Genomic DNA, 14425 nt, shown 5'->3' on the forward strand with positions numbered 1-14425 from the left:
TATATGTCTGGTAAGTTGTTAATATCCAGAATATATAAAGAAGTCCTGCAACTCAACAACTACAAACAAACAACCTGATTTCAAAATGGGCAAAAGACTGAAGAAGGTATACTAATGGCCAACAACCATATGAAAAGATGCTCAGCCCTGGCTGGCGTAGCTCAGTGGATTGAGCGCGGGCCTGCGAACCAGACGATCGCGGTTCGATTCCCAGTCAGGGCACATGCCTAGGTTGCAAATCGGTTCCTTGCAGGCTAACTACCAGCAGGGGATGCACAAAAGGCAACCATACATTGATGTTTCTCTCCCTCTCTCCTTCCCCTCTAAAAATAAATAAATAAATAAAATCTTTTAAAAAAAGAAGAAAAGAAAAGATGCTCAACATCACTAATCACTGGGGAAATGCAACTCAAAGCCACCACTAGGATGGCTATTATCAGAAAAACAGAAAATAGGACATTCTGATGAGGATGTGGAGGAATGGGAACCCCTGTGCACTGTTTGTGAGAACGTAAACTAATGCAACCACCTGGAGGCAGTTCCTCAAAAACTTAATCATAGAATTGCCATATGATTCACAAATCCACTTCTGGGTTAGAGGATTGAAAGCAGGAAATTGAATAAGTATCTGTACTCCCATGTTTATGGCAGCATTATTCATAATCCCCCAAATATGGATGCAACCCAACTGTCCGTCATCCACTGGCAGATGAGTGGATAAGCAAAATGTAGTACTGTATACACATTCAAGGGAATATTTTTCAGCTTCAAAAAGAAAGGAAATTTTGGACTTCCAGCCAGGATGGAGGCATAGGTAGATATGCTTTGCTTCCACACACAACCAAAAGAAGGACAACCACCAATTTAAAAACGAAAAACAAACAAAACTGCCAGAAAATTGAACTGTATGAAAGTCTGGCATCCAAGGAATTAAAGAAGAAACATTCATCCAGACTGGTAGCGGGGGTGGAAAGGATGTGTGTCAAGGCAGCTAACCAGGTGGGTGAAGTGGCAGCTGGCAGACCAGGTGGTCCCACATTCGTGCGCGGATAAGTCGGGAGGAACAACTGGGGAGTGAGACAGACCACGCAACCCATGGTTCCAGCATGGAAAAAGAAACCTCTCCTGGTAAAAATCTGTGGGGGTTGTGGTGGTGGGAGAAACCCTCAGCCTCACAGGAAAGTTCTTCGGAGAGATGCACAGGGCTCTAGAACTTATACAAACCCACCCACACAGGAGTCAGCACCAGAAGGATGGAATTCGCTTGTGGGTAGTGGGGAAAGTGACTGAAAGTAGGGCAAGAGCTGAGCAAGTGGCAATGTTCCCTCTCTGACCCCTCCCCCACATACAGAGCCACAACAGCAGTGAAGTGGGTTGCCTCGCCCTGGTGAACGCCTAAGGCTCTGCCCCTTACTATCTAACAGGAATGCCAAGACAAAAATATATGGCCCAGAAGAAAGAACAGATCAAAACTCCAGAAAAAGAATTAAATGACAAGAAGATAGCCAACCTATCAGATGCAGAGTTCGAAATACTGATAATCAGGATGCCCAGAGAAATGACTGAGTATAGTCACAACATAAAGGAAGAAGTGAAGGCTATACAAAGTGAATAAAGGGAAATATACAGGGAACCAACAGTGAAAAGGAGGAAACTGGGACTCAAATCAACAATTTGGACCAGAAGGAAGAAACAAACCTCTGGGAAAACTTTAAACGTTCCAATATCTGAATCATAGTGGTGCCAGAAGGAGAAGAGAAAGAGCAAGATATTGAAAACTTGTTTAAAAAAATAACCAAGGAGAACTTTCCCAATCTGGTGAAGGAAATAGACTTCCAGGAAATCCAGGAAGCTCAGAGAGTCTCAAAAAAATGGGACCCAAGGAAGCACACACCAAGACACATCATAATTAAATCATCCAAGATTAAAGATAAAGAGAAATCTTAAAAGCAGCAAGAGAAAAGGAGAGAGTTACCTACAAACAAGTTCCCATTAAACTATCAGCTGATTTCTCAAAAGAAACCTTACAGACAAGAAGGGGCTAGAAAGAAGTAGTCAAAGTCATGAAAGGCAAGGACCTACATCCAAGATTATTCTATCCAGCAAAGCTAGCATTTAGAATGGAAGGGCAGATAAAGTGCTTCCCAGATAAGGTCAAGTTAAAGGAGTTCATCATCACCAAGCCCTTATTATAGGAAAAGTTAACGGGACCTATCTAAAGAAAAGAAGATGATCAAAATTATGAACAATAAAATGACAACAAACTCACAACTATCAACAACCGAACCTAAAAAACAAAAATGAACTAAGCAAACAACTGGAACAGGAACAGAATCACAGAAATGGAGACCACATGGAGGGTTATCAGCAGGGAGGGGAAGGGGAGAATGGGGGAAAAGGTACAGGGAATAAGCATAAGTGGTAGGTACAAAATAGACAGGGAGAGGTTAAGAATAGTGTGGGAAATGGAGAAGCCATGAAATTTATATGTCCTACCCTTGGACATGAACTGAGGGGGGTGCAGGGGATGCTGGTGGGAGGGAGGAGTGCTGGGCAAAGGAGGATAAAGGGGAGAAAAAATGGGACAACTGTAATAGCATAATCAATAAAATATTCTTAAAAATAAAATGTAAAGAAAAAGTAAGGAAATTATGACACTCTACAACATGGATTAACCTGCAGGCCATTGTGCTAATTGAGATTAGCTGGTCACAAGAAGAGCAATACTGTATGATCCCACTTATATGAGGTACCTAAGTAAATAGTCAAAGTCATAGACACAGAAAGTAGAATGGTGATTGCCAGCAGCCAAGGAAGGATTGGGGATTTGGTCAGAAAATTGAAAGAACTGCTGTGAGTTGGAGTTGAGATCAAAAAGGCAAGAGGCGGCCCGAGCCAAGCAGACAACAGACCATGTCAAGTGGCTTGGTCTTTGTCCTAGGCAAGGGACGCCAGGGCTGGTAGTGGACAAGGAGGGGAGTGGGTGAAATTAGGAGATATTTAGAAGGAAAAGTCAATATGGCCTCATGAGACATGTGATGCAAGTGACTGGGGGGAGGAAGATTGTCCCAGATTCTTGGGCATCTTTAAGAGGCCCTGAAAACCTTGTCTAAGGTCTTGTTAAGGGAGCTGGACAGTACCCTCTCCAGGTCTCGGTGTAAATGTAAACTAATATTTTATGCCCCCCAACAAAAAATTTGGGCACCTATAGTCCTTCCTCCCAGCTGGACATACCCTTTTTTGTGGGTGGGCATCAGGGGACACAGAGAGTGCAGGCTTTGATAGACTATAACCTAGACACACACTGACCTTCACCACTGAGCTCTGTTTGTGTTTTCCTGGCTGTGATATTTAGCCAGTCTTACAAATAGGCACTTTGGACCAGTCAGGAGTGCTTGGTTACAAGCAACACAAACTCACTCTGGTTACCTGAGCAGAGAAGGACTTGACTGGAAGGTCATGTTGCTCACAGAATTATGTTCCCTGGCTAAGGAACCCAAGGTAGGAACCAGGAAGCTGGACCTGGGCCTGGGGTGACTAGACAGCCTGCTTGGGAAGTTTAGTGAGCCACACTGCCCAGTGATGCAGCCACTGGACCCTCAAAACCACTGTGGGCATTCTGAAAACTCCCTTCCCTTTCTACCTGCCTTTCAGCCAATGGAATAAGGGCTGTTAATCCCGTCGCAGAGCTGAGAAAGCTGAGGTTCAGGGAGGTAAGGAGCTTGTCTACGACCAGGTATCTTCCCTAACGTGAGAAGTGGCTGAGTTACTGAAGTTCCACCCACCACCCCCAGACTGATGGCCCCACAAATTCCAGACGGTTAGTCCAGGGCTAATTTACATTTGAAGAGACTTTTAAAAAAGTATTGGTCCTGAAATTCAGAACCAGGGACAGCAGTTGCCTCGTTGATTTTCCACAGGTAACCACAAATAAGACTGAAGTGGGTGGGGGAGATCTGATTGGATCATCGGCTTTTGAGTAGAGGGACTTGTTATGACATCTGCCACCTCCATCTTCACCCCCACTTCAAGTGAGCAGAACGTCCAGATACTAGGTAGCCAGAAACAGCAGACATTCACCACAATCTCTAATCCTTTACCATCGGTCCTTCCTCCTCTCAGTTCTTTCTGGAGCAAGAGAGGAAAGAACACCTGGTTATCATTCTTAGGCATTTACCCAACAACAACAACAACAAAAAAATGGTTTGGCTGGGCCCTGGCTGGGTGGCTCATTTGGTTAGAGCATCATCCCAATATGACAAGGTTGCAGGGTTGATCCCTGATCAGGGCAAGTGCAAGAGGCAATCAATCAGTGAGTGCATAAATAAGTGAAACAACAAATTGATTTTCTTTTCTTTCTCTCCCTTCCTGTCGCTCTCTTTTAAAAAAAAAAAGCTCATCTGGGCAAAGCAGATAAATGGAAATGGCAATTTATAGAACTGATGTAATCTTTAACCTCAATTTATTTGGGAGGAAAAAAGTGCTACTCAATCATGTTAATTGGTTTCTGGCTCCAACTAGCCATTCAAAGTCTATCCCAGGAACAAGTTCATTCTGAAATTGCCTGAATTAGGATTCTGTTGTTAGAACTGAGCAGTGCCAGATCACAGCCGCTGTCTGTTGACCTAAGTAAGGCTGGGTCCGTCCCTGAGGCCAGCAAAACCTCCAGGAAGCCAGGAACATCCCATGGAGTGGCCAGGTCTTTAGGTCATTCAGTTTTGTGAAGCATTTCATTTCCAGACCTAAAATGACATGGTTTTTAAAATTTATCGATTCTTTCAAGTCTAACACATTGGCTTTTCTTTGCATTGTTGTCATACATGTTCCAATTTAGCAACATCAATCAACACACACAATTTACCCAAATCTTGCCATTCTGTAATGTGAAATGAATGAGTGCATGTGTGCACACAGATGCATTGGTGTGTAAAGTACATGGTCAGTTTTGCTGGGATTGGATGGAAGCAGACCACATAAGTGTGTGTGAGTCCAGGCTTATCTTGGGAGCCGTCTTAGGGACTGGCTAGCCCAACGACCCTGTCAAATTAGTGCCCATCCCCTCTTCTCATTTTATCCTGTTTTATATCTTACTAATTCCTATTGCTACTTGCAGTGATTTTCTTTCCTTGATGTAAAATAAGTGTCCATCTCCCCCACTAGCCTGCATGCTCTGTGAGATCAGAGACCACGTTAGACCTACTCACTGTGGTCTCCTCTGTATTTAAGAACATCATCTGGTACCTGGTAGGTGCTCAATAAACACTGGTTGAAGGAAAGACTGGAGAGTCAGTGTCAGGCCCAGTGACAGGTGCCAGGAAACATATCAGTATCTTGTTGTTGGCTTGTAGTCCTTACTTGAAGCCCTGAGACCAGATTGGGCTCTTTGAGCTAAGTTTCCACCTCTCTGAACTGTGGCAACCTAGGCAGATTTAATAGCTTTATTTTCCTAGATCCTGGAGGAACGTATTCCATGGGCCTTGGGAGCTGCCAGCACCAACTGTGGCATTTCTGTAAATGCTGATGCCCCAGCTTCAGAGTAACCTAGGGAACTAGTAACTGACACTTGACCTCCCACAGGGCTGTTGAAGGGGAGACCTCTCCAGACACAGGAATGATTTTAGATGCTGGGCATTCCTCCAGAGTGACAAACAGCCATTACTTTCATGTACCTAGTCCCCAGCCTACCCGCCAAGAACCAAGAATTGCTTCAGGTTCCATCACTCACATTTCTCTGTAAGGCCCATGGGCAGTTCCTTGGTCTGGCCTCACACTTACCTCTACAGCTGTGTGACTGTACTAAACTACCCATTTCCCCTGATCTTCCCTTGCCAAAGTAGGAGAGTCTTGCTTATGGTTCCATAACAATGCAGTTCCACACCCTTTCTCTGCAGTTCCAGAAACCAAAAAGCTCTGGACACTGCAAGGTTTTTCATAAGTTCACAGGGTCAGCCTCTCCAACCAAGACCATTAGGAACCTACCAAAAAAAAAAAAGGAACCTACCGTAGTTGGGCAAAGTTGGGTTTACTGACTCTTGCCACAGGGAGAATACACATCGTGCGTGTTCTGATACTTCCCTTTCACTCCGCTGGTGGGAGGGACCTCTGCCCTCAGTAGTGTGACAGCCAGTAGTAGACAGGTGAGATCGACAGCAGTTATCAGCCACATATACTCATTCTCACAGAGTTGGGGAGAGGACACCACATCAGGGTCCTTCAGGGCTGCACTAAGGAACAGAGTGAACTAGCTGGGGCAGCGGGCTGCAGCTTTGTAGTAACGGGGTGGGATGCCCATGGTTCCAACAAGGGGAAGGTTGTGGGGGAGCTTTGCCTGCAGAGCTCCCCATCTGCCATGGATGAGAATAAGTCTACCAAGACATGATCTGCTTGGGGAGGAAAGGTGGCCGATCTCTCAAAGGAGAAGGGCCAGGACCCTGTTCCTCAATGAGCTTTTATTGAGTTCATTTTGCACAGAAATACAGGTAAAACTCATTAATTATTGTCAGGCAGTAAGGATCAAACAATAGATAACATACAAAGAACTATGAAGGCTTATTTAGAGTCAGGGTCAAATAGCTAAAGGGCCATAAAACTTTGGGAAACAAACTCAAATTCTGCCCAGACCCTTATCAGAAAATTGAGGACATTCTTAGCAAAGCATGTTTCACATGATTTTATCGATTCTTTCTTAGGCCTGATTGCCCCAGGGAGCCTGCCCTTTCCAGCACAGGGCTGCACCCACCTCCAGCATTGCTTCAGGCTTAAGTTGGGCAGGGGAAGTAAGGCAGCCAAGAGATTAGGAGACTTCTTACAGACAGAATGAGGACTTAGGCTATGTCCAAGCTGAGGGGTGAGGGTCCTTCACCCCTTTTGCTATAGCCCCACCCCAACGTCCTTCCCTGAGGGCCCCCTGGTGATTGTGCCTGCCTTAGGTCATCCTTCCCTTGATGAATCTTACCCGTCATTGGCTAATGGAACATGCACTGGGAGCCAGGCAGGGCGAAGTAAAAGGGGGCAGAGGCAGCGCCCCTGCCAGGGAGATAAGCCTTGAGTTCTTAGTGGCTTAGGGTCCCAAGGTCTGTCACTCATCCTTAGCCATGGGGGGTTACAGCTTCTGAAACCAGGCATGGCGGTTCCCAGCAAGAGGTGATTGGCTTGTTTGAATAGTTTCTCAAGCTGGCAGGGAACTGAGATGGAAGCCCCTCAGATGTGAATGGGGTGGAATGCAGCTGGTCTGGCTGATGGGGGAACCAGCTGAGTGAAGAGCCTCTCCTATCGGGTAGGGGCGGGGGGGCATGTCTGAGAGGAACAGGGGAACTCAGGGCCCTGTGAGGCTCAAAGAGGTCAAGGCAGCCCTTGAATTTGTAGGTCATGCAACACAGTGGGGAATCCAGAGGCATCTCATAAGAGGGTTAAGTTAGAAGGACTTGTTATAGAATTTGAGCCCATGTTAGGTGACCACTAGAGGGAGTATTCTGGATTGGGTACTGCCAGGAAGCAGGGCTAATTCTATGACTGGACATTTTAATCAATCTTACATAGAAGGCAGAAGGATTGAAACAGATAAAGTTCTAATTGGTCAAGAAGCGGTGGTTACTCATATTAGCTAGAATAGGGGGCTATCTGGTCACGTTAGTAGTTTGGACAGTATTCTTATTTTTGTCTGAGTTCAGCCATAATTACAGCTGATCTGGTTTGTCTTGGCCTTTCATGGGAGCAGAGCAGCCTTAGAGGGCTTGGTGTTCTGTGACATTGTTTGTGTCCACCAGAGTGTACCAAGGCCCTCTGCTGTCTTGCAGGGTGAGCTGTCAAGCCCTCCCACAGGGCAGTTGCCGCACTTGATTTTGGACAGAACCCCTCAACTCCCTGCAACATAAGCTGTTATCAGAAACAACTGGCTATCGGGACTGGCATCAGACCCTGGTGACAGGGCCCTTGATTGCTGAACCTGGGCTGTGAAACACCCCTAAAACCCAGCTGGTCATTTATACAAGGTCACACTGCTGCTAAGAAAGAGTCATACGCATAAACCCAAAGTGGATAGGAGACTGCTTTCTTTTCTGTGGAGAAGCTGAGAAAGATTGACCTTGAGACAACTCAACTCCTGAGGGGGCCTCATGCTGTGTGCTGTGTATGAGCAGTGTGTACTATATGCCAGGAATTTGGGGGTGAACCAGAAGTGGGGGCTCCAGAGGTTGAGTCGGGGCCTTCGTTGCAGACTTCCCTAGGAGACCAGGCCTAGCAGACTGTCGTGTTCTTGTCTGAGAACTGACGAAAACAGGGCCTGAACCCACAGGGGTCCAGGCAGCCTCCAATTTCTGCAGCAGCAGGCCAGTGCTTTTAGAGCGCTGGGGTCTTCGTGAGCCCCAGCTCAAGGGGGTAGCACAGCAAAGTGTGGGATCTCACTCACGTCCCCAGGAGGGCAGGGACACGGGCAGGATCCAGACCTAATGAAAGCTGGCTGCCTCATGCCCTTTCACCTTTCTCCTCCAGAAACTGGAGCACCTGTGTGGGCTTTGGCCACTGTCTCCCAACCAGCTTAAGTCAGATTCTGTTCCTGAAACCTGGGCTTTCCCAACTCCAAGAACTCTGTCTCCTCTTCTAATTCTAGAGACTTCCGAGGAGCGAGCTGCCACTTCCATTTCCTTCCCGGCATGCTTCTTGGAAAGGGTCATTGGTCTTATATAATCAAAGGGCTTGAGTTAAAAGGCCAGCCTTTTGTTCAAACATTTATTAACTATTAATTGAATACCTACTCTGACCCACTTCAGACCCTTGGAAGCATGCCCACTGCCACATTCTTTGGTATCTTAGCAACAAAAAAACTCTCATCTGAACTCTGGCCAGGACAAAGGCCATTTTCCCTCTGACTGCTGTCACTTGCAGCTTCTCTGGGTCTCTGAGCATCTGTTCGTGCAGCTCGTGGATCCAGTGACAGCTACCACTTGTCCCCAAAGGTGCCCAGAACCCCATCCCAGCCAACGCCTCTGGTAGAATGAGCTTCTCACTCACATTCTCTGAGCTGGTCAACATCGCCATCCCACAGTGTGGTGTGGTGAACTTCAAGGCCATGCACCTCCTGCTCCATGGCATCCTGGAACACATCCAAATGGCTGAGCTCAAGAAGGTCCTCTCGGGGGATGAGGACTTCCTCCAGTCCTCGCAGGCTGTGTTCATGCCCCGGGAAGGAGATGCTCAGCCCGTCCTCAACCCCATGAAGAGGCTGAGCAACATCTTCGACCACGTGGTGAGCCGCATGGACAAGATGGAGAGCCAGCTGGCCACGCTGCAGGAACTGCCCTCTACCTCCGAGCTGCTGGAAGCCAGCCAGGGGGCCTGCCGGCCAGCCCAGGACCTATGGCAGCTGATAAAGCTCCGGAAGTTGGTGGAAGGCAATGAAGAAGCCATTGAAAAGGTAAACTGCCTGGCCTCCACAAGCTTCTTGCCCCTTCTTGCTCTCCTCCCAGGCATCTTGCCACCTTGTGTCCCTTTGCGATGAGCCCTCCCCGTTGGGTTGTCAGGTAGACCAAAGCTCCAAGCTTGCATTCATCAAGTGTCGAGGCAAGAAGCCAGACACAACAACCACATATTGTGTGATTTCATTTATACAAAATGTCCAGAATGGGCACATCTATAGAAACAAAAGCATATTTGTGGTTGCCAGGGCCCGGATGGAATAGGGACTGGGGAGTGACTGCATCTTGGTTACAGGATCTCCTTTCTGGGGGATGGAGGTTTTGTACCAGATGGAGGCAGTGGTTTCATGTGAATGCAGTAAGTGCTACTTGTAGTAAGTTGTTCTCTTTAAAACAGTTCCTTGTATGTTACGTGAATCTTGCCTCAATAAAGAATAATAATAATTGAGGACCACCCACGAGGGAGGTGCCATGGTAGTCATGGTGAAGAGGAGTTCATGTTTTAGCAAGGGTGACAAACAGAAAGCGAGTGAGTAAAAATCCACAGGAAGTAGTCATGTGAAGAGTGGGAAAGAGTACTATCTGGACTGTATAGGTGAGAAAGTGACACTCGGAAACGTTCATTACTTTGCTGCCAGTGACGGTGGAGCAGGGGGGAGTTGCAGCCTCTGACCCGGGACCCACCTTGGACCGCGAAGCTCCTGCCTCCCCACTCAGCACGCGCTTACCCATCAAGGCCGGTAGTGTTGGGGAAGACGCCGAATACTGGGACATAAGCACCCTGCCCTTTCTCCTGTCATTCTCCCATTGGTTAAACTGGAGGGTGAGCGGTGTGGTCAGCGCAGTGCCTGTGGGCCAGGCTCCAGGCCCCGAGTGTACAGCGAGGATGGAGGACAGATACGCAGGGGCTGATGGAGACCATCCATCAAACGGATGGACTGCTCTGAGGTGTGCGCTGTAAAGGGGACTGGGAGCAGAGCTTTGGGAGAAGGGTATTGGCTTGAGATGGTTCTGGAAAAGAAAAAGAAGCTAGAAGATCAGCAGATAGATATTCTAGAGGAGCTAGTGACAGCAGTCAGCACAGGGCACACTTGGGACACAAGGGACAGTCTTACTGGCTGATCCTCAGAGGAGGGTCATGAGTGATGAGCTGGAAGGTGGGCTAGGGCTCCACCCTGAGGGTCCTCAGGTGCCAGGGAAAAGCTCTTGCTCTCATCCAGGAAGCGTGCAGTCTTTCTTTTTGTGAACTAAGCTGCCCCAGAGAAGGCTGGTCTGGCCTCAGGGGAGAGATTAGCCAAGGAGGCAGGACTGGTGGTAGGGAGGCCACAAGACAAAGAGCACCCGGCCAGCGAGTGGAGCAGCAGGCCAGGTGTGGCAAGCACAGGAAGGAGGGCCTCGTCGTTCGCCAGGTAAGCAAGATACTTGTGTCTGTTAGCTTCTTTAATCTTCAAAGCAACTGTGTGAGGCAGATCCTATTATTATCCCAAATTTACAGAGGAGGAAATGGAGGCACAGAGAGGTTAAGGAACCCACTCGGCGTCACAGTGTTAGGAAACCGGCACTTGACCCGTCTTGGGAAGAGTGGGTTAGGGAAAGGCAGAGGTACGTGGGGCTGCCACTTACCAACTGGAAAGGGTGGGGAGGTGGTGATGGTTTCTTTCTCCCAGGATTGTTGCAAGAATTAAGACAAAATGGAATAATGCATGGAAGTTGCTTAGCACAGAGCTCCACACACTCTAGGTGCCCAATCAGTGGTCACTATTATTATTATTCAGACATTTGAACTGAGCAGGGAAACTGAGGTGGATCGGGGCCTCAGCAAAGTCAGGCACCTAGAGCCCTGAAAAAACATGCCTGGTGTAGGTGGGAGAAGGTAGAGTCCGGTCTGGCCAAGGTGGGCCAATGCCAGGCAGGAGAGGCAAATGGACAACACAGAGGAACCGTAAGTTATCATGCTCAGTGGAAGCAGCCAGACACAAAGACCACATGTTGCTTGATTCTGTTTATATAAAACGTCCAGAAGAGGCAAATCTTTAGAGATAGGAAGTGGATTAGTGGTTGCCAGGAGCTGGGGGTGGGGGCGATGGGAGTGACTGCTGATGGATGTTCTAAATCAGGGTGTCAAACTCATTTTCTCGGGGGCCCACATCGGCTGCGCGGTTGCCTTCAAAGGGCCGAATGTGATTTTAGGACCGCATAAATGTAACTAGTCCTTAACTAGGGGCAAGGAGCTCAGCGCTGCCACCGGGTAGAAACAAGGTGCCGGACTGGGTGTAACAAAGGTGGAGGGCCGGACTCGGCCTGCGGGACTTGTGTTTGCCTGCTGTGGTCTAAATGTTGAAAATGTTCTAAATAGAGATGATGATTGCACAACCTTGTGAATGAACTAAATGCCACTGAATTTTTTACTTTAATATTGTTATGTGTATTTTAACACACACACACACACACACACACACACACAAAGAGATTGGCAGAATCAATCTTTAAAAACAAAAACAAAAACAAAAAAATGTGTTCTACCCATACACTGTCTACAAGAGACACATTTTAGATCCAAGGACACTGATAGGTTGAAAGTAGAAGGGTGGAAAAAGATAGCCATGCAAGCAGTAATGAGAGTTCAGCTGGAGTGACTATGCTATTAGACAAGATAGACTTTAAGACCACAAATTGGTACTGAAGACAAAGAAGGCTGCATGGGTGGTGGAGGGCAGATTATGGAGGGCTTCAGAAGGTGGAGAGGTGCCAGCCCCTCAGGGCAGCCTGCCTTCTACTTACCTTGATGGACGAAGGCTTCTAGAACGCAGGAGTACCCAGAGTGACACAACCGGTGTAGGAAGGGGGCAGACGGACGAGTTTAGACCTGGGTGTGCAGGCCTTCGAGACTGTTTGTGCACGTAGGAATTTAGAGAAAGTCACCTTGTGGGGGCCTGGCTGAGGTTGCCAGGGTTGCCATGATGACCCATTGCAGGGGCTGCCATGGTAGCTGTTCTCAGATGGTGAAAGCTGCTCAGCTAAGAGCCTGCGCCCCGTCAGGTCGGCAGCCAAAATGCCATGTTAATGGCAGGGGTCACCTCACCTGGCAGGGGAGGCCTCCTTCTGCCTCCTTTCTCTGGGACGGCTGGGTGTGTTCTCAGCTGCCCTTTATGGGCACTGGTCAAGGTGAATGGTGCCTGGAAAACCAGGGCAGGCACCATGGAGGCTCCTTGAGAGGTTTGGGAGGACCCATAGGCACAGCCCAAGGGCTGTGCTCCTGGTCATGCCACCACCAGATTTAGGGGCTCAGGCACTGCATCAAGTTGTTACTTAGCAGGTAGACTGACTGCAGGGGGTTTCCACCCTTGGCAATACTGACTTTTGGGCTGGGCGATTCTTTGTGGTGGAGACTGTCCTGTGCACTGTGGGATGGTAAGCAGCATCCCTGGACTCCACCCATCAGGCTGCCAGGGGTTCCTCATAGTCATGACAACCCCAAATGACTCCAGATGTTGCCATATGCCCACTGGGGCCAAATTACCACTGTTGAGAACCGCTGAGTAGATGCCCTGCCTAGTGAGGCTCAGTGGATTGAGTGCTGGCTTGTGAACCAGGGAGTCGTTGCTTTGATTTCCAGTCAGGGAACCTGCCTAGGTTGCAGGCCGGGTCCCTGGTAGGGGGTGCATGTGACAGGCAGCCAATTGATGTTTCTGTCCCTCTTTTTCTCCCTCCCTTCCCTTCTCTCTAAAAATAAGTAAATATCCCTGGCTGGTGTAGCTCAGTGGATTGAGCATGGGCCTGTGAAGCAAAGGGTCGCCAGTTCAATTCCCAGTCAGGGCACATGCCTGGGTTGCAGACCAGGTCCCCAGTAGGGGACGCATGAGAGGCAACCACACATTGATGTTTCTCTCCCACTCTGTCTCCTTCCCTTCCCCTCTCTCTAAAAATAAATAAATAAAATATTTAAAAAATAAGCAAATAAAATCTTTAAAAAAAAATTTCCCACCCTGGCTGGTGTAGCTCAGTGGATTGAGCGTGGGCCTGCAGACCACACGATCGCAGTTCGATTCCCAGTCAGAGCACATACCTGGGTTGCAGGCCAGTTCCCAGCAGGGGACTCATGAGACGCAACCATACATTGATCCTTCTCTCCTTCTCTCCTTCCCTTCTCCTCTAAAGATAAATAAATAAATAAAATCTTTATTAAAAAAATTTCTCTCCCAATTTTACTCTCTCAACCCAAAACTCCTACTATATATCCCACAATTAAAATAATTTGAAATTTATGTTGGTTTTTGAGAATTTACTAACCAAGTTCGAGGGCATGGAAGACACTTTGGGGATTTAGAGAATCAGGGTCAAAGTTTCTGTAAAGCAGTAACAGATTTCATAGGTTGGCAGCACCCTCCCCAGGGTCCCAGGAAGTGTTACTGCACTGCTAGGTCTGTCTGGAAGGTATGGGGTGTTAGCATTCACATTTCCCAAAACTCTGGCCACATAGGTGTGTCTAGCTGGTTGTCTGAGGGGCTGTTTGCCTCGAACCCCCTCACTGATCTTTTACAGGCCTCTTGGAAGCACTGGGTCCACCAACCTGAATCGACATTCTGAAAGTCCCCTTCAGAGACAGAGAGCAAGAAAGACAGAATAAGTGCAAGTCTGGACGAGCCTAGTTGCAAGTGCTTGCAGGGTGTTCCACACACCTTGGGGTCCACTTCCAGTAAGGGCAGCTTTCCAGGCTCACCTCCCCTGAACATGGCTCAGTCCAAGCCCCATTTACAGTATGAGGGGCCATGTGGGCCCTTCCAGGTTATTCTCCCAGCAACACAGTCCAGACCCTGACCTTTCCCCAGTGCCCCTCCACTGCCCTTTCCGCCCTGGACTGGAGTCCAGGGCATGTCCCTAGGCTTGTGAGGAGCAGGCTGGGTCTGGGTTGGGAAACCTGTAACTGACTGTCATAAGAGAGCAACTGTGGAGAGCAGGACTAATAAAGTGTCATTGGTCTGTTCAAGAGAAGTATGCAAAACAAAGTGGAG

At 48.1% G+C, this 14425-nt stretch overlaps 1 protein-coding gene across 1 annotated transcript in view; it reads left to right on the forward strand.

Moving 5' to 3' along the window:
- The first annotated feature begins 8795 nt into the window (after nucleotides 1-8795).
- CUNH16orf96 (chromosome unknown C16orf96 homolog) overlaps nucleotides 8796-14425 on the forward strand; it is a 35032-nt gene continuing 29402 nt past the window's right edge. The window contains exon 1 of the mRNA XM_037029855.1: nucleotides 8796-9412. Within this exon, the coding sequence (XP_036885750.1) occupies nucleotides 8993-9412 (420 nt within the window). The 5' untranslated portion in view covers nucleotides 8796-8992. The remainder of the gene's footprint in view (nucleotides 9413-14425) is intronic.

This window comes from Sturnira hondurensis, unplaced genomic scaffold (assembly GCF_014824575.4).
Source record: "Sturnira hondurensis isolate 20B ecotype Veracruz unplaced genomic scaffold, ASM1482457v3 Scaffold0020579, whole genome shotgun sequence".
Classification (NCBI taxonomy): domain Eukaryota; kingdom Metazoa; phylum Chordata; class Mammalia; order Chiroptera; family Phyllostomidae; genus Sturnira; species Sturnira hondurensis.